The 21,032-nt window shown below is 41.8% G+C and overlaps 2 protein-coding genes across 4 annotated transcripts in view; one reads left to right on the top strand and one right to left on the bottom strand.

Annotated features, from left to right (window-relative positions):
- PRR11 (proline rich 11) overlaps positions 1 to 1,138 on the bottom strand; it is a 46,427-nt gene extending 45,289 nt beyond the window's left edge. Inside the window, exon 1 of the mRNA XM_032162858.2 lies at positions 1,042 to 1,138. The gene's annotated coding sequence lies outside the window, so the exon portion shown is untranslated. The remainder of the gene's footprint in view (positions 1 to 1,041) is intronic.
- A 475-nt stretch (positions 1,139 to 1,613) lies between these two features.
- Positions 1,614 to 21,032, top strand: part of SKA2 (spindle and kinetochore associated complex subunit 2) — a 43,435-nt gene continuing 24,016 nt past the window's right edge. Inside the window, exon 1 of one of the 3 annotated variants that reach the window (XM_058445197.1) lies at positions 1,614 to 1,716. In XM_058445197.1, coding sequence (XP_058301180.1) covers positions 1,684 to 1,716 — 33 coding nt within the window. In that variant the 5' untranslated portion in view covers positions 1,614 to 1,683. Of the gene's footprint in view, positions 1,717 to 4,774; positions 5,113 to 21,032 lie in introns of those variants that run through there. The other 2 variants (XM_032162855.2, XM_032162856.2) reach the window with 2 other exon arrangements.

Raw genomic sequence — 21,032 nt, 5'->3', positions numbered from 1 at the left:
TCGAGACCATCCTGGCCAAGAGGGTGAAACCACGTCTCTACTAAAAATACAAAAATTAGCCGGGCGTGGTGGTGTGCGCCTGCAGTCCCAGCTACTCAGGAGGCTGAGGTTGCAGTGGGCCGAGACGGCGCCACTGTACTCCAGCCTGGGCGACAGAGCAAGACTGCGTCACAAAAAAAGAAAAACAAAAAACAAAAAACAAAGAAAAGAAAAGTTATTTGTTCTGTGGTACTTTCAAAGCTGTAGCAGCAACGGAAATGACTGTTGCATTTCATTGCCATCTTCCTAAAACACGTTTTTATGGAAGTCTCTTGCGCTCCTCCACAAATAGCCTTCAATTACTTAATTTCCATTACCAGTTCAACTGATTCTTCTTGAACATCCATAGCACTATTTCTGGGTACTTGATTTTTTTAAATTTTATGTTTTATGCTTTTTTTTTAAGCATTGCTGTTTTTGTTCCTGTCTTCTTTTTGCAAAGAGACTGCAGCTCCCTAAAGTCTCATCCCGCACAGCATTAGGCACTCAGTAAACAGGACACACATTTAAAATTGACACTCTAACAGAATGCCAGACAATATAGAGTAACATAGTAATATTTCCAGTCAGGAAATGTACCAACTTAAACTTTAATGTGCATAGAAATCACTGAGGGAAATCTTGTTAAAATGTATATTCTGATTTGGTAAATTTGGGTAGAGTCCGATAATTTGCATTTGTAACAAGCAAACAAGAGATGCGGATGCCGCTGATCTGTGGACTTACATTGAGCAGCAAATATGTAAAGAAATGTTCAAAAGGAAGGCAGATGCTTTGCTCCAAAACGTATCTTGCGAAGTGTTAATTAAATAGAAATATGGTTAAGATGAAGCCAGGCCGAGCACTTCTTCCCCAGCCCCAAACCTCCCCTTCCCCCTTTCCATTTCCCCTTCGTGTCCAGCCAAAGTCCCCACCTCAAACCATAAAAACACAAGCAGCAACAGGCCCAGCTACTCAAGACGCGAGCTCAGATAACAAAGAAATAATAGTTCCTGCACTTACTAGTCTAAGAGCCGGGGGAGTCGATGGAGTCCGGGCTGTGGCCTCTCCCACGCCATAAAGAAAAATTCAAAATTAAATCCTTTTCAGGGAGAGACCAATCGTAGACACGGTCTCTGCACGATTCGCTCTTCGGATAGTGTAGGAGCACAGCCCGGCTTGTGATTGGCTGAGATAGCAGAGCGCTCCAGCCAATCAGAGCTGAGGCGCTTCTGGTATGAATAAGGAGAAGGCGGGAGAGAAGGGGAAGGAAAGCAGGAGGGGAAAGAAGGTGTGTTACGTCCCCTCTGCTGTCGGCGGAAGCTCTGGTGTGATTGGTTGGCTCTTCTTCCAATTGCACCAATCTTAAGCTCTTCTCTGCAGAGCCCTAACTACAAAATTGAAAGTAGAGAGGCGGCGGCAGCCAATGGAAAAAAAAATTTGCACAGCAGCCAATCCTCCTGCGGCGTTTTGTGTCTTTGCCCAACAGGAAAATGTGTCTCATGCAGAGGGGCGTTACCCAGTCGCCAATGGGCGGGAGCCGGTGGAACGGAGGAGCCAATGAGTGCGAGATGTTGAGTGACAGCTGTCCAATGGAGGCCCTCCGTGCTAGTACGGCTTGCGGCTTAAGCGCCGCCGCGGTCTGAGGAATGTCAACTATTCAACATGGAGGCGGAGGTCGATAAGCTGGAACTGATGGTGAGTGCAAAGTGAAGGAGATCTACTGGGTAGTTTATTTTTCCCCCATGGCCTCGAAGGTGGGGCACAACTTGGGGTCGCCGGAAACTTCGGGCGGCGGAGGCTGGACCAGAGTCGAGTTCCCTCCTCCTGCACCAAAGGGAGCCGCCACCGTCTGGTGTCTAAACCGCCTCGGGGAAGGGGTTACATCCGGGAAACTCGTCAGGGAAATGGCGGGAGATGCTGAGGGTGCGGGGCCTTTGGAATTCCTTGTTCCTTGCCCTCACCTTTACACCCCTTACGAAACGGCGCCGGGTGCGGACCGCATTCTGTGTTTGTACCAAAAAAGATGTGAATGGAACGGCCCCTAAGCGTCCCAAGAAGGGAGAGGTGGTTCACACTCCAAGAAAGGGGAACGGAGGGTGGGGTGGGGAATAAACCGACGGGGGCGAGGAGAAATCCCTGTAGGGCCAACCCGCTCACGTTCTAAAAGGCGGGCCGAGAAAGTCTGAGAAAGGATGCTAGACTTGTATGCACAACTTCCTAACGGCCAAGGAAGCCCCTAGACCCGTTTCTGTTTGGTCCGGAGGTGGCAAACCGTGGGTGAGGGAAGAGGTGTGAGTGAAGGGGATCGTAACCACGAGCTCCTCTCCTGGAGCGCGGGCGGGATTGAGACAGGAAAGGCATCCTGCTCTTGAGTTGTGCACTTTCATTCATCTGTGAAAGTAGAAAACGGGGGCGAAGAATTGGAAAGCACTCCCGTTGTTGCTGGAGTGTTTGGCCTGCTCGGGGGCGCCCAGCTGGGGGGCTGTCCTAGTTTTCTTTAAGGATCCGTCCCTCACTTGTTCTCTTTATTCCCTCCCTCCCATCCTTAGATTACCAGCTGGATCGCCCGCGCTTTTTTCCTCTTAGTGTCCTTGTTCTGTCTTCAGCCCTTTTCGTTCAGCATTATCTTTTTTTTTCTTTTTCTTTTTTTTTTTTTTTCCAGGTTGGGCTGCTTTCCTTAAAAACCTGGACTTTGGAGGAAGCGCCTGCCACTGAGCTCCTGTCTTTTTTTGTTTGTTTGCTTGTCTTTTAAATAAGATTGGCCGGGCGCGGTGGCTCACGCCTGTAATCCCGGCACTTTGGGAGGCCGAGGCGGGCGGATCACGAGGTCAAGACATCGAGACAATCCTGGCCAACATGGTGAAACTCCGTCTATACTAAAAATACAAAAATTAGCCGGGTGTGGTGGCACGCCCCTGTAGTCCCAGCTACTCGGGAGGCTGAGACAGGAGGATCGCTTCAATCCGGGAGACGGAGGTTGCAGTGAGCAGAGAGCGCGTCACTGTACTCCGGCCTGGCGACAGAGACTACGTCTCAAAAAAAAAAAAAAAAAAATATTGAGTTTTAAAAAAGTAAAAAACAAACTTCTTTCTTTGTTTGTAATCCGTCCCTCCTTCCCACGCCATTCCCTGGCATTACTGCTTAGGTATCCTTTGGGTCTGCCCTGCTTTCTCCAAGCTGAATCTTGGGTCTCTGACTTCTTCCTTGGAAAGGATGGGTGGTGATCCTGGAAGAAACCTCACCCACCCCCCATTCCCAACCCCAGAAAAAGTGAGGCCTTGATATATCTTATTTTCTTCTGATGTGCTAATGAATTGGAGTGCCTCTCATATACAAATTTAATTTGAGGGCTTTCAATTACTTTTAGCATTTTGTGTTTAAATTTTCTTTGTGCAGTGTGTGTGGGATTGGAGAAGTGTGGGGATAAATGGGAGGGAAGAAGGAAAATTTCCTGCAGGTTTTCAAACCTGTAATAATGAACTTTTAGTTCTAAGTTTTATTATTTTTATCATTTAAAAAAACAAACTGTTAAGCATTGTAATTTGATTCTGTCAACAGGCTTAAATGTTAAGACTATCTTGCCCTTCTCCCATTCTGAATTCCTCCCTACTGATATAGATATTTCTGCTTAAATTCATAATTCATTTCTGCTAAATGATGCTAATTCTGCTTTTAACAGGTTTGCTTCTCAAATTGGCTGTTTTTAATTTTTAAACTTCGTCTGTTTTTTGCAGTAGAGTCAGTATTCTCACAGGACTTCTTTAGATTGAACAAATTCTCTTTTAAGTGAACAATGATGAAGTAAACATTTTGAAAAAGTAGGTTTTAGAAAATTATAAGGTAGCCAGACATTTAAACTTTTAGATATTGTTTGAATGATGGGGTAGTATTTAAATTCTTTTTGAAGACAGGAAAAAAAGAAATGAGGTTTTTTTCCTTTCTTACGTCCTTGCAAGTAAATTAGTGGTAGCTTTTTTTTTTCCTTTCAGGTTATTAGTTTGTTTCCATAATTATTAGGGTTTAGAAATGAATTTTTATCATGGCTTTAATTATTACTGCTTTGTATTGACTAGATAATAAAAGACAGTGCATCTCATCTTCAGATTTACCATGTGCTTCTAGAAAAAAATGTTATACTTGTGGACCAGTTTATTTTAAAAGATTTCAAGAGTAAATGATTTCCTGTGCTATCTTCTGATTTTTGGTTTTACATCAGTTAAATAAAGGATTTGTCAAGGAACTAGCACTGACTATTTAAAAGGAAATGCATAATATTTAATTTGAAAAGAAAGTGTTTATCCTAATTTTGTTAATACCTTAAATTTTTTTCATATTTTTCTTGTTTGTAATAACTTCCAATTCAGAAAGTTAAACACTTATCTTTTAAATGGTTGTCTTTAAAACCTGAAACTTGGCTACCAGTGTTAAATATTCTAATGTTTTAGTTATGTGGCCCAGGATTTGACACCAAGACACTTACATTTCAGCTGTCCTTTATATGAGTCCATTTCCTTAGTAGGCTCAATCCGACTAAGTAGTTGAATTGGACCGTTTAAAGGGAGGTTGGTGAAAATAATGAAAATATATTTTTGCATCAATCAACATTACTAATAGGGGAATAAGCTTATTGTAGGGCAATCTTTGTTCTCTGACTTTTTCCCCTTCACTTATTGATGGGGTGGTATTTGTTTAGCTTTGTTCTTTCGTGGTACTACTAGTGACTGTACACAAAAAATAATGCAGTGTGATACTATGATACTATTTCTGTTTCTAGGTTTACATCTGACTTCTGATTGGGTTCTTATCCGTTAAAAAAGTTAGAATGTTAATTAGCTTGAAACTAAGGAAACTTGTTACTTAAATCTCAGTCCCACCTCCCCCCTATCATTATTTTCTCTTTGATGTTTCTAAGTTTGAAGGAAATGGACATGCTTTCTGCCTGTATTTGAGATTTCAGGAGTTAACTGAAATTTTAAAATCCCCTTGGATAGTATTGAGTTAGATAGGGTTAATGTTCTGTTTCGAGCACATTGATTCCCTTCTGTTGTTATAATAGCCCTTAGTAAACTCGAGATAAAAAGCTGTAAGATGGTAAGTGCTTTTGTGTTTTCTTTTTATAGTGGTTTAGATTCCAGAGTGATAGATTGAGTATGTAGAGATTCAGAAACTTATTATTTTACTTTTCATTTGTTTTCTTTGATACTTTTATTCAAAGGGCTTGTTTTACGTGGCGGTTAATCAGTAAATTGCCTTGAAGAAGGAGCTAACCAACATCTCTGCAGAGAACAAAAATATTTTTCACAACTTTGTCTTAGTAGTAATTATAACTGGTTTTGTTAATACCAATCCTAAAGTATTAACAATACCCATTCTAATTACTATTAAGGCTTAGGGCATATTTACAAAATTCCTTTCTACATATATGCATGTTTCTGTTTGAACATTAATTTGCATATTAGTCATCAATAAGCAACATCACTTTGATATTTAAGTCTTATCCTTTTTTAAAAAAACATTGATATAAATGTTTTTGGGTTTTGGATGTTTTTCTGTCCAAAATGGCAACCCTACTTTAAATTCTTTTCACACTGAAGCTTCAACCGATGCAAGATGCTTTTGTGTTCCTTTCCTACTTATTACTGCTAACGAATGCTCTGACTTTATTGCACTACTGTACTTTACAGCTAGCAGTGCAATAGTATTGTCAAAGCATCTGAAAGCAGGATGCACGCCAGAATTTTGATTCTTACATCTTTCTTCAGTATCAGTAAATAATTTACCACAACTTTTGTTGCTGAGAACTATAATGTTGTTACTAACAGTGTATGTTTTAGAAAGTCATAATTTGGAAAAAAAGCCTTTTAACTAATTAAAAACAATATTTTACTGCATTGTGAAACACATCTGGAGAATATTTTTTATATCTAAGTTGTTATGGTTTGTCTAAATGAGTAATACTTTATAATTTGTTGCTTTCTGTTACATATTTGGATAGGTTCTGTCAAACTTTAGGTTTTATTTGAGTTTTATGATGAATTGGTAGTGATGGAAACAATTTCTGCTGTATATTTTTCCTGCAGTTACTTGCCCCAAGTCATTTTTTTTTCTCCAGAGACAGAGTTTTGCTCTGTTGCCCAGGCTGGAGTGCAGTGGCCCAGTTATGCCTCACTGCAGCCTCGTCCTCCCAGGCTTAGATAATCCTCCCTGCTCAGCCTCCTAAGTAGCTGGGACCACAGGCGTGTCCTACCATGCCTGGCTAATATTTTCTTGAAATTTTTTGTGGAGACAGGGTCTCACTGTGTTGCTGAGGTTGGTCTTGAACTCCTGGGCTCAAACAGTCCTCTTGCCTTGGCCTCCCAGAGTGCTGGGATTATAGGTGTGAGCCACTGTGCCTAGTCCTCCAAATCTTAATTGGTCTTAATTTTGTGTATTGTCTAGGAAATGGTTGAATTTAAAACCTAAGAGTGTTTGTTTTACAGCTTATTCTTATGAGATACAATAGTGTGGATTCATCACTTTTAAAAAATATGAATTTTATTGAGATACAATTATATAAAATAAAAGTAAGTAAGCTATTTGTTAAGCAAAGCCAAAGTCTTGCTGTGTTGCCCAGCTGGAGGGCACTGACTATTCACAGGGGCAATCATAATGCAGCACAGCCTAGAACTCCTGGCTTCAAGCAATCCTCCCACTTCAGCCTCCTGAGTAGCTTGGACTACAGGGGTGTGGCATGCCCAGTGAACTGATGAGTTTTGACAAATGTATACAGTCATGTAACCACCACCACAGCCAGGATATAGAACATTTCTGTTACTTTACAAAAAGCTCCTTTGTGGCCAGGCACAGTGGTGCACCTGTAGACCCAGCTACTCGGGTGGCTGAGGTGGGAAGATCACTGAAGCCCAGTCGTTCCACACCAGGCTGAGCAAGAGAGTGAGACCCCTACATTCCTTTGTGCCTTTTTGTGGTCAACCTCTTCTTCCCAAGTCCCTGGCAACCACTGATCTCTAGTTTAACTTTTCCTAGAATTTCATATAAATGGAATCATACATTATAGTCTTTTGTGTCTGGCTTCTTGCACTTAGCATAATGCTTTGAGATTCATCCATGTTATATTAGTAGTTGGACAGTTTTTATTGCTGAGTAGTATTCATTGTATAGAATATCACAAACTCTTTATCCACCAACTTATGGACATTGGGTCATTTCCACGTTTTGCATATTATGAATAAAATGGCTGTGGTTGGTCTTGAACTCTTGAGCTCAAGTGATCCTCCTGTGTTGCCCTCCCAAATGTCTTTGTTTAATTTTTTTAACAATATTTTTTTCTTTAGAGACAGGGTCTCATACTGTCACCCAGGCTGGAGTGTGGTGGTGTGATCATAGCTTACTGTACCATCAAACTCCTAGGCTCAAGCAATCCCACCTCAGCTTCCTGAGTAGCTGGAACTACAGGTGTGCATCACCATGCCTGGCTACTTTAAAAATTTTTTTGTAGAGATGAAGTCTCACTATATTGCCAGGCTGGTCTCTAAGTCCTGGGCTCAAATGATCTTCCCACTTCAGTCTCCCAAAGTGCTGGGATTCTGGGAGTGAGCCGCCATGAGTATGTCTTTGTGTGGACGTAATGTTTTCATTTCTCTTGAGTAAATACTGAAATGGGATTTCTGGTAGCATGATAAATGTATCCTTGGGGAAAAAAAAAGTATGCTTGATCTTATAAGCAACTGCTAAAATATTTTTCAAAGTGGCTGTACTATTTTGCATTCCCAAAGCTATTGATAAGGGTTCTAGTTTTTCCATAACCTTATCAACACTTGGTATTAGGTTGATGCAAAAATATCAGTTTTAATTTTAACCCTTCTAACAGGTATGTGGTGGTGCCCCATTGTAGTTTCAATTTGCACTTCCTTAACTAATGACGTTAAACCTTTTTTCATATGCTTATTTGTAGTTTGTATATCTTCTTTAGTGAAATGTCTCACAATCTTTTGCCTATTTTCTTTTCTTTTCTTTTCTTTTTTTTTTTTTTTTGAGACAGGGTCTTGTTCTATTACCCAGGTTGCAGTACAGTGGCGGTCATAGCTCACTGCAGCCTTGACCTCCCAAGATTCAGATGATACTCCCCCACCTCAGCCTCCCAAGTAGCTGAGACCACAGGCACGTGCCACCACTCCCAGCTAATTAAAAAAATTTTTTTTGTACTAGTCTGGGCAACATGGCAAAACCCCCTCATCTCTACAAAAAAAATAGAAAAATTGGCTGGGTGTGGTGGCGCAAGACTGTAATCCCACATACTTGAGAGGCTGAGATGGGAGGATCACCTGAGCCTGGGGAGGTCGAGACTGCAGTGAGCCGTGATTGTGTCACTGCACTCCGGCCTATTGACAGTGACATCCTACCTCAAAAAAATTTTTTTTTTTTTTATTTTTTTAGAGATGGGGTCTTGTTGTGTCGCCCAGGCTGGTCTCAAACTTCTGGGCTTAAGCTGTCCTTCGCCTCAGCCTTCCAAAGTACTGGAACTACAGGAGTGAGCCACTGTGCCCGATAGAGAATTGTTATCTTAACAATATTGAGCCCTCTGGTGCACAAACATATCTTTTCATTTATTAGGTCTCTAAAATTTTCTCTCGACAGTTTTGCAATTTTCAGTGTGTAGGTCTGCTTATAATTTTTTAAAATTAAAAACTTTTTTTTTTTTTTTGGCCAGCCATGGTGGCTTAAGCCTGTAATCCTAGCACTTTGGGAGGCCGAAGCGGGCAGATTACCTGAGGTCAGGAGTTCAAGACCAGCCTGGTCAACATGGTAAAACCCTGTCTCTACTAAAAATACAAAAAATTAGCTTAGTGCAGTGGCGTGCCCCTGTAATCCCAGCTACTTGGGAGGTTAAGGCAGGAGAAGTGCTTGAACCTGGGAGGCGGAGGTTGCAGTGAGCCAAGATCGCATCACTGCACTCCTGCCTGGGCAACAGAGCGAGACTTCGTCTCAGTTTTTTTTTTTTTTTTGCTTAAAAAATATTTAATAGTCTGTTTAGTGTGATTTCTACTCGTGCTCTTAAAAATAGAGCAAAGGCCAGGCACGGTGGCTCACACCTGTAATCCCAACACTTTGGGAGGCTGAGGCAGGAGGATCACTTGAGCCCAGTAGTTCGAGACCAGCCTGGGCAACATAGCCAGACTCCATCTCTAATAAAATTTAAAAAAAAAAAAAAGTAGATCAAGAAGAGTTACAACATGGGTTCTAAATGCATTGAATTTCGGAAGAAAGTAAGCTATTTGTTAAGCAAAACCAGAGGGAAGAAAGATACCTAAAATGTTAGGCATGGACTCAAGGACATTTGTAGAGAATGAAGAACATAAATCCTCATCATAAAGCCATTTTATTCCAAATTTGTGTGTGTGTGTGTGTGTGTGTGTGTGTGTGTGTGTGTGTGTGTCTTATATATAAAATTTCTTTCTTAGTTACCAGCCCTGGCCTTAAGTGCAGCTGCTTTCCTCTTCGTCTTTTAATTACAATTTCTTACTGTTCTCTAGTGGGCTGTTAGAGTAGTGGGTAGGATTTTGTTTTTGTTTTTGTTTTTGTTTTTTTAATAACCTAGAGGAGGGGCCAAGGGGTTCATTTGTGGACATTGTTTCTCTTTTTATTTTCTGAGACGGCGTTTTGCTCTTGTTGCCCAGGCTGGAGTGCAATGGTGTGATCTCGGCTCACCGCAACCTCTGCCTCCCAGGTTCAAGCAATTCTCCTGCCTCAGCCTCCCTAGTAGCTAGGATTACAGGCATGTGCCACCACGCCTGTCCCAAAAAAAAGAAAATAAAAAAAGACTATCCCAGATCAGCTAGGTGCAGCGGCTCATGCTTGTAATCCCAGTGCTCTGGGAGGCCGAGACAGAGGATTGCTTGAGCTCAGGAGTTTGAGACCAGCCTGGGCAACATAGCAAGACCTCGTCTCTACTAAAAATAAAAATAAAAACATTAGCTGGGTGTGGTGGCAGGTGCCTGTAGTCTCAGCTACGTGGGAGGCTGTGGCAAGAGGATCATTTGAGCCCGGAAGATCAAGACTGCAATGAGCTATGATTGTGCTGCCACTGCACTCCATCCTGGGTTACAGAACAAGACCCTGTCTCAAAAACAGAAACGAAGAAAGAAAGGATATCCCAGATAAATAAAATAACTATTCTTAATAGATTTTATAAGCTCGTACTTCTAATTTATCTCAATATATAACATTTTAAAAGTTAGAATCAGCCCTTGATTCTTTGAGTTCAATATTTTTATTCTCGTTTTATTATTTATTTATTTATTTTGAGACAGAGTCTCACTCTGTCACCCAGGTTGGAGTGTAGTGGCACCATCTTGGCTCACTGCAACCTCCGCCTCCTGGGTTCAAGCTATTTGCCTGCGTCAGCCTCCTGAGTAGCTGGGATTACAGGCGTGCACCACCACGCCCAGCTAATTTTTGTATTTTTAATAGTGATGGGGTTTCACCACATTGGCAGGGCTGGTCTCAAACTCCTAGCCTCATGTGATCCTCCCACCTTGGCCTCTCAAAAGTGCTGGGATTAGGCATGAGCCACCACGCCTGGTGTAGTCTCATTTTATAAATAAGGAAATAATCTTAGCCAATTTTTGCTAAGGTTTCATCTAGTGATTTAGTGACTGCAAATAAATTTAACTTTTTAAGACATTTTTGTTAGTAAATGTGAGAGCTATAGTTTTACAAATCCTTTCTCTCCCCACCTAATTTGCCTAATCGTAGATAGAAGTGCTTCCTACTTTGTTTCATTATGTGTTAACTTTTTTTTTTTTTTTTTTGAGATAGGGTCTCACTCTGTCACCCAGGCTGGTGTGCAGTGGCTCAATCACGGCTTACTGCAGCCTTGACCTCTCGGGCCCAAGTGATCCTCCCACCTCAGCCTCATGAGTAGCTGACACCACAGGTGTGCACCATGACGCCTGGCTAGTTTAAAAAATTTTTTTAGAGACGTGGTTTCCCTTTGTTGCCCAAACTGGTCTCCAACTCCTGGACTCAAATGATCCTCCTACCTCGGCCTCCCAAAGTGTTGGGATTGCAGGCTTGAGCTACCATGCCTGGCCTTATTAAGTGTTTCTAGATCGGGCTAGTAACAGAGGCTAAAGATATTAAGAAACTTATCTGGGAGACACGGATAAATATGTTAACTAATATATCTGTGATTAAGTACACATATAAATTAAATACAGATGACATGATGGGAAAAGTAGATACTAGATATTATGGGGGCACATTGGAAAGAGGAAACTAACCTGGGAAAGGTTTCTTCTTAGAGGTGAGATATAATCCGAGACTTGAAAGATGAGTAGGGATTAGCCAACTGAAGGAGAGGGCAAATATTCCAGGCAGAGGAAATAGTACATGTAAACGTCCAGAGATGAGCGTTTATTGTACAACTGGGGGAAACTGCAAGGGTTGCAGTATACTGTTGAGAGGGAGAGCTAGGAGTATTGAGAAAGTAAGATCAATATTCTAGCTATTAAGTTTTCTTACCATACTGTTTATTACATTTGTGAACTTTTTTCCCTATTTTTTATTGTGTTAAAATACATGTAACATAATGTTTATGATCTTAACCATTTTAAGTGGTATTAAATACATTCATAATGTTGTGCAACCATCACCATCATCCATCTCCATAACTTTTTCATTTTGTAAAACTGAAACTCTCGACTGAGCGCGGTGGCTCACACCTGTAATCCCAGCACTTTGGGAGGCCAAGGTGGGTGGATCATCTGCGGTCAGGAGTTCCGGACCAGCCTGGGCAACATGGTGAAACTCCGTCTCTACTAAGAATACAAAAAATTAGCTGGGCGTGGTGGCGTGTGCCTGTAATCCCAACTACTCAGGAGACTGAGGCAGGAGAATTTCTTGAACCCGGGAGGTGGAGGATGCAGTGTCGCCCTCTAACCTGGGAACCTGGGCAACAGAGTGAGACTCCATCTCAAAAAATAAAAAAGAAACTCTATACCCATTATACAATTACTCCTCTTTTCCCCTCCCCCCAGTGTCTAGCAGCTACCATTCTACTATCTGTTTCTGTGATTTAGACTACTCTAAATACCTCATTTAAGTGAAATCATACAGTATTTGTCTTTTTATGATTGGCTTATTTCATTCAGCAAAATGTTCTCAAGATTCATCCATTTTTTGTGGTAGCATATTGCAGATTTCCTTCAATTTTTAAGGCAGAATAAGATTCCATTGTATGTATGTACTACATTTTACTTATCTATTCATCCCTCCATGGACACTCGTGTTGCTTCCTTGTTTTAGCTATTGTGAATAATGCTGCTATGAAAATAGGTGTACACATATCTCTTTAAGACCCTGTTTTTAGTTGTTTTAGGTGTATACCCAGAAGTGGAATTGGTGGATAATATGGTAATTCTATTTTTAGTTTTTTGAGGAACCACCATACTGTTTTCCACAATTGCTATACCATTTTACATTTCCACCAACAGTGGACAAGGGTTCCAGTTTCTCCACATCCTCTCCAACACTTGTCATTTTTTTTTTTTTTTATGGTGACTATCCTAATGACTGTGAGTAGGTTCCTAAACACTTTTTTTCCTTGAGACGGAGCCTCGCTTTGTCATCAGGCTGGAGTGCAGTGGCGCGGTCTTGGCTTACTGCAACCTCGGCCTCTGGGGTTCAGGAGATTCTCCTGAGTCAGCCTCCCCAGTAGCTGGGACTACAGGTGCATGACACCACGCCTGGCTAATTTTTGTATTTTTAGTAGAGACGGGGTTTCACCATGTTGGCCAGGATGGTCTCAATCTCTTGACATCATGATCCACCCACCTCAGCCTCCCAAAGTTTTGGGATTACAGGCATGAGCCACTGCGCCCACACTCCTAAACATTTTTAATCATTTTAAATTCATATTCTATAGTAATCATGAACCTATATTCCTTAATTTAAAACATCTACATATAAACATCCAGTTAAAGTTTTGGGGCCGGGCACTGTGGCTCATGCCTGTAATCCTAGCACTTTGGGAGGCTGAGATGGGTGGATCACCTGAGGTCGAGAGTTCAAGAGCAGCCTGACCAACATAGAGAAACCCCATCTCTACTAAAAATACAAAATTAGCTGGGTGTGGTGGTGCATACCTGTAATCCCAGCTACTCGGGAGGCTGAGGCAGGAGAATCGCTTGAACCCAGGAGGCAGAGGTTGTGGTGAGCCGAGATTGCACCATTGCACTCCAGCCTGGGCAACAAGAGCGAAACGCCATCTCACAAAAAACAAACAAACAAACAAAAAAAACCCCACCATATATAAACTAAAGAATTTATCTGAATATGCGTGCAATAACACCATCCCTGTCATTTACATGTACTACCATGACCTATTCTGATTTTTCTCAAAGAAAATAGAAGTATTGTAGTAAAGTGAATAATTCACCCCATTTCTTCATTTCTGCCTGTATCCACATGTTTGTCATGATGAGTAGAGTACATTTTTCTCCTTGATGTGCTTTGGCCAATGGCATGTGGGTAGAATTGACAGTGTGCAGCTCTGAACTTGGGCCTTTAAGAGACCTTGAATCTTTCTGCTTACTCTTATGTTTCCTCTAGCTCCATTAGAATATCTCATGGGTTCAAAGAAGGTGAGAGACACCAGTAGCAAAGGTCCTACCAGGCATCCTCCAGAATTGCTGTGTGAAGCAAAGCCACCAAACTCAGCCTCGCCTAGAGTACCTGAACCGGGTCAATGTGCAGGTCCATGAAAATAAATGATCAGTTTTTAAGCCACTGAGTTTCTTGGTATCATGTGCCATAATTTTGGAGTATGTCTAGGCTCTCTCTCTCTTTTTTTTTTTTTGAGACAAGGTCTCGTTCTGTCACACAAGTGGAGTGCAGTGATGTGATCACCACTCAATCCAGCCTGGGCCTCCCAGGCCCAAGCCATCCTCCTACTTCAGCCTCCTGCATAGCTGGGACTATAGGTGCATGCCACCACACTGGCTAGTTTTTGTATTTTTTGTAGAGATGAGGTTTCACCGTGTTGGCTAGGCTGGTCTTGAACTCCTGGGCTCAAGTGATCTACCTGCCTCAGCCTCCCCAAGTGCTAGGATTACAGGCTTGAGCCACTGTGCACGGCCGCGGCTGTCATTTGAGTTACAGAATTTATCTATTTGTTTATTTATTTATAGACAGAGTCTTGCTCTGTTGCCAGGCTGGAATGCAGTGGTGCGATCTCGGCTCATTGCAACCTCCGCTTCTCAGGTTCAAGCAATTCTTCTGCCTCAGCCTGCCTAGTAGCTGGGACTACAGGCGCACGCCACTACACCCAGCCAATTTTTGTATTTTTAGTAGAAACAAGGTTTCACCATGTTGGCCAGGATAGTCTCGATCTCTTGACCTTGTGATCCGCCCACCTCAGCATCCCAGAGTGCTGGGATTACAGGCATGTGCCACCGTGCCCAGCCGAATTACATAAATTATTTAAGGCTTGGAGCAGTGGCTCACACCTGTAATCCTAGTAGTTTGGGAGGCAGAGGCGGGAGGATTGCTTAAAGTCAGGAGTTTGAGACCAGCCTGGGCAACAAAATGAGACTCTGTCTCTACAAAGGAAAAAAAAAATTTAAGTAGTCTACTTTGACTGATAAAACTAGCCTTTTAGGCCGGGCGCAGTGGCTCATGCCTGTAATCCCAGCACTTTGGGAGGCCGAGGTGGGCGGATCACAAGGTCAGGAGATCGAGATCATCCTAGCTAATACGGTGAAACCCTGTCTCTACTAAAAAATACACACACAAAAAAAATTAGCCGGGCGTGGTGGTGGGCACCTATAGTCCCAGCTACTCGGGAGGCTGAGGCAGGAGAATGGCGTGAACCCAGGAGGCAGAGCTTGCAGTGAGCTGAGATTGCACCACTGCACTCCAGCCTGGGCAACTGAGCAAGACTCCATCTCAAAAAATAAAAATAAAAATAAAAAAATAAAATAAAAATAAAAAATAAAACTAGCCTTTTAGAGGCAGGGGCTCATGTATATATCCTAGCAATTGTTCCATAAAAGCCTGCAGATTGGGCTGGGTGCAGTGGCTCACACCTGTAATCCCAGCACTTTGGGAGGCTGAGGCGGGCAGATCACCTGAGGTCAGGAGTTCGAGACCAGCCTGGCAAATATGGTGAAACCCCGTCTCTACTAAAAATACAAAAATTAGCCAGGCATGGTGGCAGGTGTCTATAATCCCAGCTACTCGGGAGGCTGAGGCAGGAGAATCTCTTGAACCCGGGAGGAGGAGGTTGCAGTGAGCTGAGATCGCACCATTGCACTTCAGCCTGGGGGACAAGAGCGAGACTTCATCTCAAAAAAAAAAAAAAAAGCCTGCAGATTGGGAACTGATGAACCTGAATCCCTTGCTCACTTTCATCCCCTCTGGTTGCCAATTGCCTGAAATAACATGTCTGTGACCTGGTGTTAGGGCATATTACTGCTTATCTGTTTTGGACAAGCATAGTCATGCATTTGTTCTGTTTGGAAGAGAGAATGGGTAATGGTCAATACTCTCTCCAGCAGAAAAAGGCAAAAACCAATTTTGATTGTGGAGACATGACATAAGTCGTCCTTAGCTTGCTGGGAACTTGAAATATTTCCCTTAAAACGTGTTTTAAAGGGTAGTTGGGTTCCCAGGTGGTTTGTTCTTTCAAATGAATGAATGTTTGTTCTTTCATCTATTCCCTCTTGTCACTGCACATTAGGCTGTATATTAAAAACTAAGGATACAAAAAAGAAGTGATCTCTTGCCAGGAAGATGTTTGAAACCATGTGGCGACATTACCATGTAAACATAGATTAAAATATAATACAGAAGATGGTAAACCAAAGCTATGAACAAAGTAAAAGGAGAGTAGATAAAGGTATTTCTAAATGTACATTGAAGAGAAGAAAATGTACAAAAAGTAGATTCTGGCTGGGTACAGTGGCTGACACCTGTAATCCTAGCACTTCGGGAGGCCAAGGCGGGCAGATTGTGTGAGCTCAGGATTTCGAGACTAGCCTGGGCAACATAGTAAGAACTCATCTCAAAAATAAAAAAAAAAAATTAAAAATAAAGGTAGGTTTTTTGATTATAGCCAAACTAGTTCCATTAAGATACTTAATTCTCCCTTAAAATGTTTCTATGGAAAATGCATTTCTTTTTTTTTTTTTTTTTTTTTTTGAGATAGAGTCTCGCTCTGTCGCCCAGGCTGGACTGCAGTGGCGCGATCTCGGCTCTCTGTAACCTCTGCCTCCCAGGTTTATGCCATTCTCCTGCTCCAGCCTCCCAAGTATCTGGGACTATAGGCACCCGCCACCACGCCCGGCTAATTTTTTGTATTTCTAGTAGAGACGGGGTTTCACCATGTTAGTCAGGATGGTCTCAATCTCCTGACCTCGTGCTCCGTCTGCCTCAGCCCCCCAAAGTGCTGGGATTACAGGCGTGAGCCACTGCGCCTGGCCGGAAAATGCATTTCTAAGCCTGTTTAGTAAGTCCAGAACACACCTGTCTACCAACTCTTCTCTCTATGCCTAGCCCACCATAGGTGAGACTGAAATACTTTTTTTCACTTTATGTAATTTAATGCTGTTGAGATAAGGTCTCTCATAAGAGGATGTGTTTAGAGCTTTAAGGGCACTGGTCCTTTGTAGGAGAGCATACTGTGGCAATGAGAATCTATGGGTTGTTTGAAAAAGCAATTTTAAAACTGGGGACCAGACAGTATATTGTGACAACCGCAAAATATTCTTTTCTCCTTGCTGCCTAATAGTTGAGTAGTATGGAATACCTTGTGCCACTTACTTAAAGCCTTAAACTGGTCATATTAAAAACTAGAACAGGCTAGGCACGGTGGCTTATGCCTGTAATCCCAACACTTCAGGAGGCTGAGGCGGGCAGATCACTTGAGCTTGGGAGGTCAAGACTGGTCTGGGCAAAATGGTGAAACCCCATCTCTACCAAAAATACAAAAAATTAGCCAGGCGTTGTGGTGTGTGCCTGTAGTCCCAGCTAGTCGGGAGGCTGAGGCATGAGAATTGCTTGAGCCTGGGAGGCAGAGGTTGCAGTGAGCTGAGATTGTGCCACTGCCCTCCATCCTAGGCAACAGAGTGAGACGCTGTCTCAAAAAACAACAGACTAAGCAACTGGTTGAGCATCCCTAATCCAAAATTCCAAAATCTGAAATGCTCCAAAATCCAAAATTCATTGGACCATTTCAGATTTTGAATTTTCAGATTAGGGATGCTCAACCAGTAATTACTATGCAAATATTCCAAAACAGGAGGAAAAAATCAGAAATCTAATTGGCAGAATGTAACCCGGTTTCCCTTGGGGTGCTTTCATGATGATTTCCATAGACTTTTTTCACCTAATCTTGTATTTTATATACCACTTTTCAGATCAGTATAAAACTTTTCCTCTTTATTTTTATTACTGATTTTAGAGAAAACTGGTTTCTGAAATATGAATATCTTGGGCTTTACAAAAATCACTAGTTTTATTTTAAATATTCCATTGCCCCTAAAAAGTTAAACAATAACCTCACTGATTTACAAGGCTTCCAGGAGGCTGATTTGTAACTGAAAGGGCTGTGAATGATGTTTATCAGAATCAATTTGCATGATTAATCAGACACTAATGAGTTTTAGATTATCATAATTGCTTAGTAAATTTCTGCCATCTAACGAAAAAAAATTCTGTTTATCACCAGATCCTAGAACCCTATCAATATTGTCTCTGCTGTGTAAATAGTTCTGAGTAGTGCAATATTGCTTATAGGGTTTTGGTGTTTGGGAAGAACAATGGGCAGGCTGCAGAAAGTATGTAGCAGAAACAAGCAAAAGTCATCTTCATTTAGGAAGAAAACAAGGAACTAGATTTCGCTATAAACATTAAAATCTGAGGCTTAAATGTAAATTTTTAATTTATTAGAAGAAGGTAACATTTTTCTTTTTGACAAATGGGTTTATTTGTAGTATAAAGAAATAATGGAATTTTAGTATTGAAAAGGATCTTAGATTCCAACTCATTTGATAGGAGAGACCCAAAGAAATGAGGGACTTAACCTAGGGCCACATAGCTGGTTAGTGATACTAGGACTAGAATTTCTACCATGTATCCCAATTCTTTTATTTTTCTGTACCATACTACCATGTTGTGTTCAGAGGGAATTTTTAGTTGACTAGCTTTGTAACTTTAGTGATATTAATTTAAAACATAAAAAACTTTAATTTTAGGTGAAGAATGTACATTTTTGGATGGGCGTGGTGGCTCACACCTGTAGTTCCAGCACTTTGAGAGGCTACGGCAGGAAGATCGTTTGAGCTCAGGAGTTCAAGTCCAGCCTGGGTAACATAGCGAGACCTTGTCTCTACAAAAAAAAAACAAAACAAAAATTAGCTGGGTTTGGTAGTGCACGTCTGTAGTCCCAGCTACTCAGGAGGCTGAGGCAGGAGAATCTCTTGAGTCCAGGAGGTTGAGGCTGCAGTGAGCTGTGATCGTGCCACTGCACTCGCCTGGGCAACAAAGCAAGACCCTGTCTCAAAAAGAAAAAAAAGAATTTACCTTTTTTTCCACATGTGTGACTCTTAATGGCTTAAATATCATCTATAACTTTGTCTAACTACATAAGAAAACAGTAATGGAAATAGAACTAGAGGCAAGTTACTTCGCTATTTCCTCTTTTATAAAATGAAGGGTTCAGAGCAGACATTTAAGATGATTTTTCGGCTGGGCGTGGTAGCTCACACCTGTAATCCCAGCACTTTCGGAGGCCGAGGAGGGCGGATCACAAGGTCAGGAGATCAAGACCAGCCTGGCCAACATGGTGAAACCCCGCCTCTACTAAAAATACAAAACTTAGCTGGATATGGTGGCGCACGCCTGTAGTCCCCAGCTGCACAGGAGGATGAGGCAGGAGAATCACTTGAACCCAGGAAGCAGAGGTTGCAGTCAGCCAAGATTGTGCCACTGCACTCCAGCCTGGGCAACATGGTGAAATCCCATTTTACTAAAATGAGTAAAAATTAGCTGGGTGTGGTGGCAGGTGCCTGTAATCCCAGCTACTCGGAGGCTGAGGCAGGAGAATTGCCTGAACCCAGGAGGTGGAGGGTGCAGTGAGCTGAGATCGCACCACTATACTATAGCCTGGACGACAGAGTGAGACTCCCTCTAAAAAAGAAAGAAAGAAAAAAAAAAAAGACAGTTTAGTTGATTTCATCATACCATTGATTAGAAGGGTACTCTTTGGTATCTTCCTAAAATAAAAGTAGAAACCACCTCTTTTTGGTACCATTTGATGATTAACACATTTTGGGCCCTTAGGTATTGCAGGAAAACACAGCAGAAACCTGTCTCTTAAAAAGAGGCCAGGTCGGTGGCTCACACCTGTAATCCCAGCACTTTGAGAGGCCGAGGCAGGCCGATCACTTGAGGTCAGGAGTTCGAGACCAGCCTGGCCAATATGGTGAAACCCCTACTAAAAATACAAAAATCAGCCAGGCGTAGTGGCACGTGCCTGTAGTCTCAGCTACTTGGGAGACTGAAGTGGGAGGATCTGTTGAGCCTGGGAGGTTGGGGCTGTAGTGAGCTGAGATGTTGCCACTGCACTCCAGCCTGTGTGACAGAGCGAGACCCTGTCTCAAAAAAAAAATGACAAAAATATATATATGAATATAGTCTACATTTGGGAGTTTTGTGTCCCAAAACTCATCATGTTTTGTGACATATACGTTAGATTATTGTAAAAATCCTTCAAACCTTGGAGGTCTCGTTGCCAAATTTAGGACAATTTAGGCCTGTAGTCCCAGCTCTCAGGAGGCTGAGGCAGGAGAATTGTTTGAACCCCGGAGGCAGAGGTTGCAGTGAGCCAAGACTGTGCCACTGTACTCCAGCCTGGGCAACAGAGCAAGACTCCTCAAAAAAAAAAAAAAAAGAAAGTTACCGTTCAAGGAACTACATGAGATTATGCTAAACTTCAAGCAGAACTAAAATATCAAGTTAAAAAATATGTAAGTTTAATAATTTGTTTCATAAACATGTTAAGGGTTTAGAATAGAGATTCTGTCTTAGGAATCTCTGGAGCCACACATTCCATAACTTATGGTAAATTAAATGACTAAAACAAGCTTTAAAGACTCGTATTTAAAGTTGTGCTTAAGAATGTTATATAAGTCATTGAAAAAAGCTATGGAATTGTGGTCTGTTCAGTAATTAAGACAAACAAAATCAGGTCTTGAGTGCTTACAGCCTTTGTTAACTTTGATTTGCTCTGGTTCCTGGTCTCTCCTCATTCTTTTTTTTTTTTAAATTATATTATTCTATACATTTTTAATTTTATTTTATTTTTTTTTTTTTTTTTTTTTTTTTGAGACGGATTTTTAGTAGAGACAGGGTTTCACCATGGTCTCAATCTCCTGACCTCGTGATCCGCCCGCCTCGGCCTCCCAAAGTGCTGGGATTACAGGCTTGAGCCACCGCGCCCGGCCTATTTTTTCTCTTTTTTAATTAATTTTTTTTGCACACAAAACAATAAACATTTTCTAAAAATACATAGAAACAAAAAGATGCATATCAAACATATTAGGAAGGTTGCACATCGGAAGACGGGGAATAGAAATGGGGGGTGGGAATTAAAGAAAATAAATGAGAGAGGGACTTTGTATGGATCAATGATAATAACTCAATCCTCTATTTGACAAAGAAGAAGGAGAAGGAAGAGGAAGAAAAAGAAAGTGGGATAAAGGATCAGAAAGGGAGGAAAATAGAAAAAATTAGAGTATGACTCCAGAGTAGACCTGTTTTGTTGTTGCTGGGTTGGTTGGTTGGTTTGTCTGTTGTATTTTTCATATGTTTTGCCATGTTGGCCAGGCTGGTCTCGAACTCCTAGCCTCAAGTGATCAACCCGCCTTGGCCTCCTAGAGCGCTGGGACTACAGGCGTGAGCCACCACGTCCAGCCCCCACATTGCGTCTGGCCTCCGTGATAGACCTCCCA

The sequence above is a fragment of the Hylobates moloch genome, unplaced genomic scaffold (assembly GCF_009828535.3).
Source record: "Hylobates moloch isolate HMO894 unplaced genomic scaffold, HMol_V3 SCAFFOLD_10, whole genome shotgun sequence".
Classification (NCBI taxonomy): domain Eukaryota; kingdom Metazoa; phylum Chordata; class Mammalia; order Primates; family Hylobatidae; genus Hylobates; species Hylobates moloch.
This window is presented reverse-complemented; position numbering and strand designations above follow the sequence as displayed.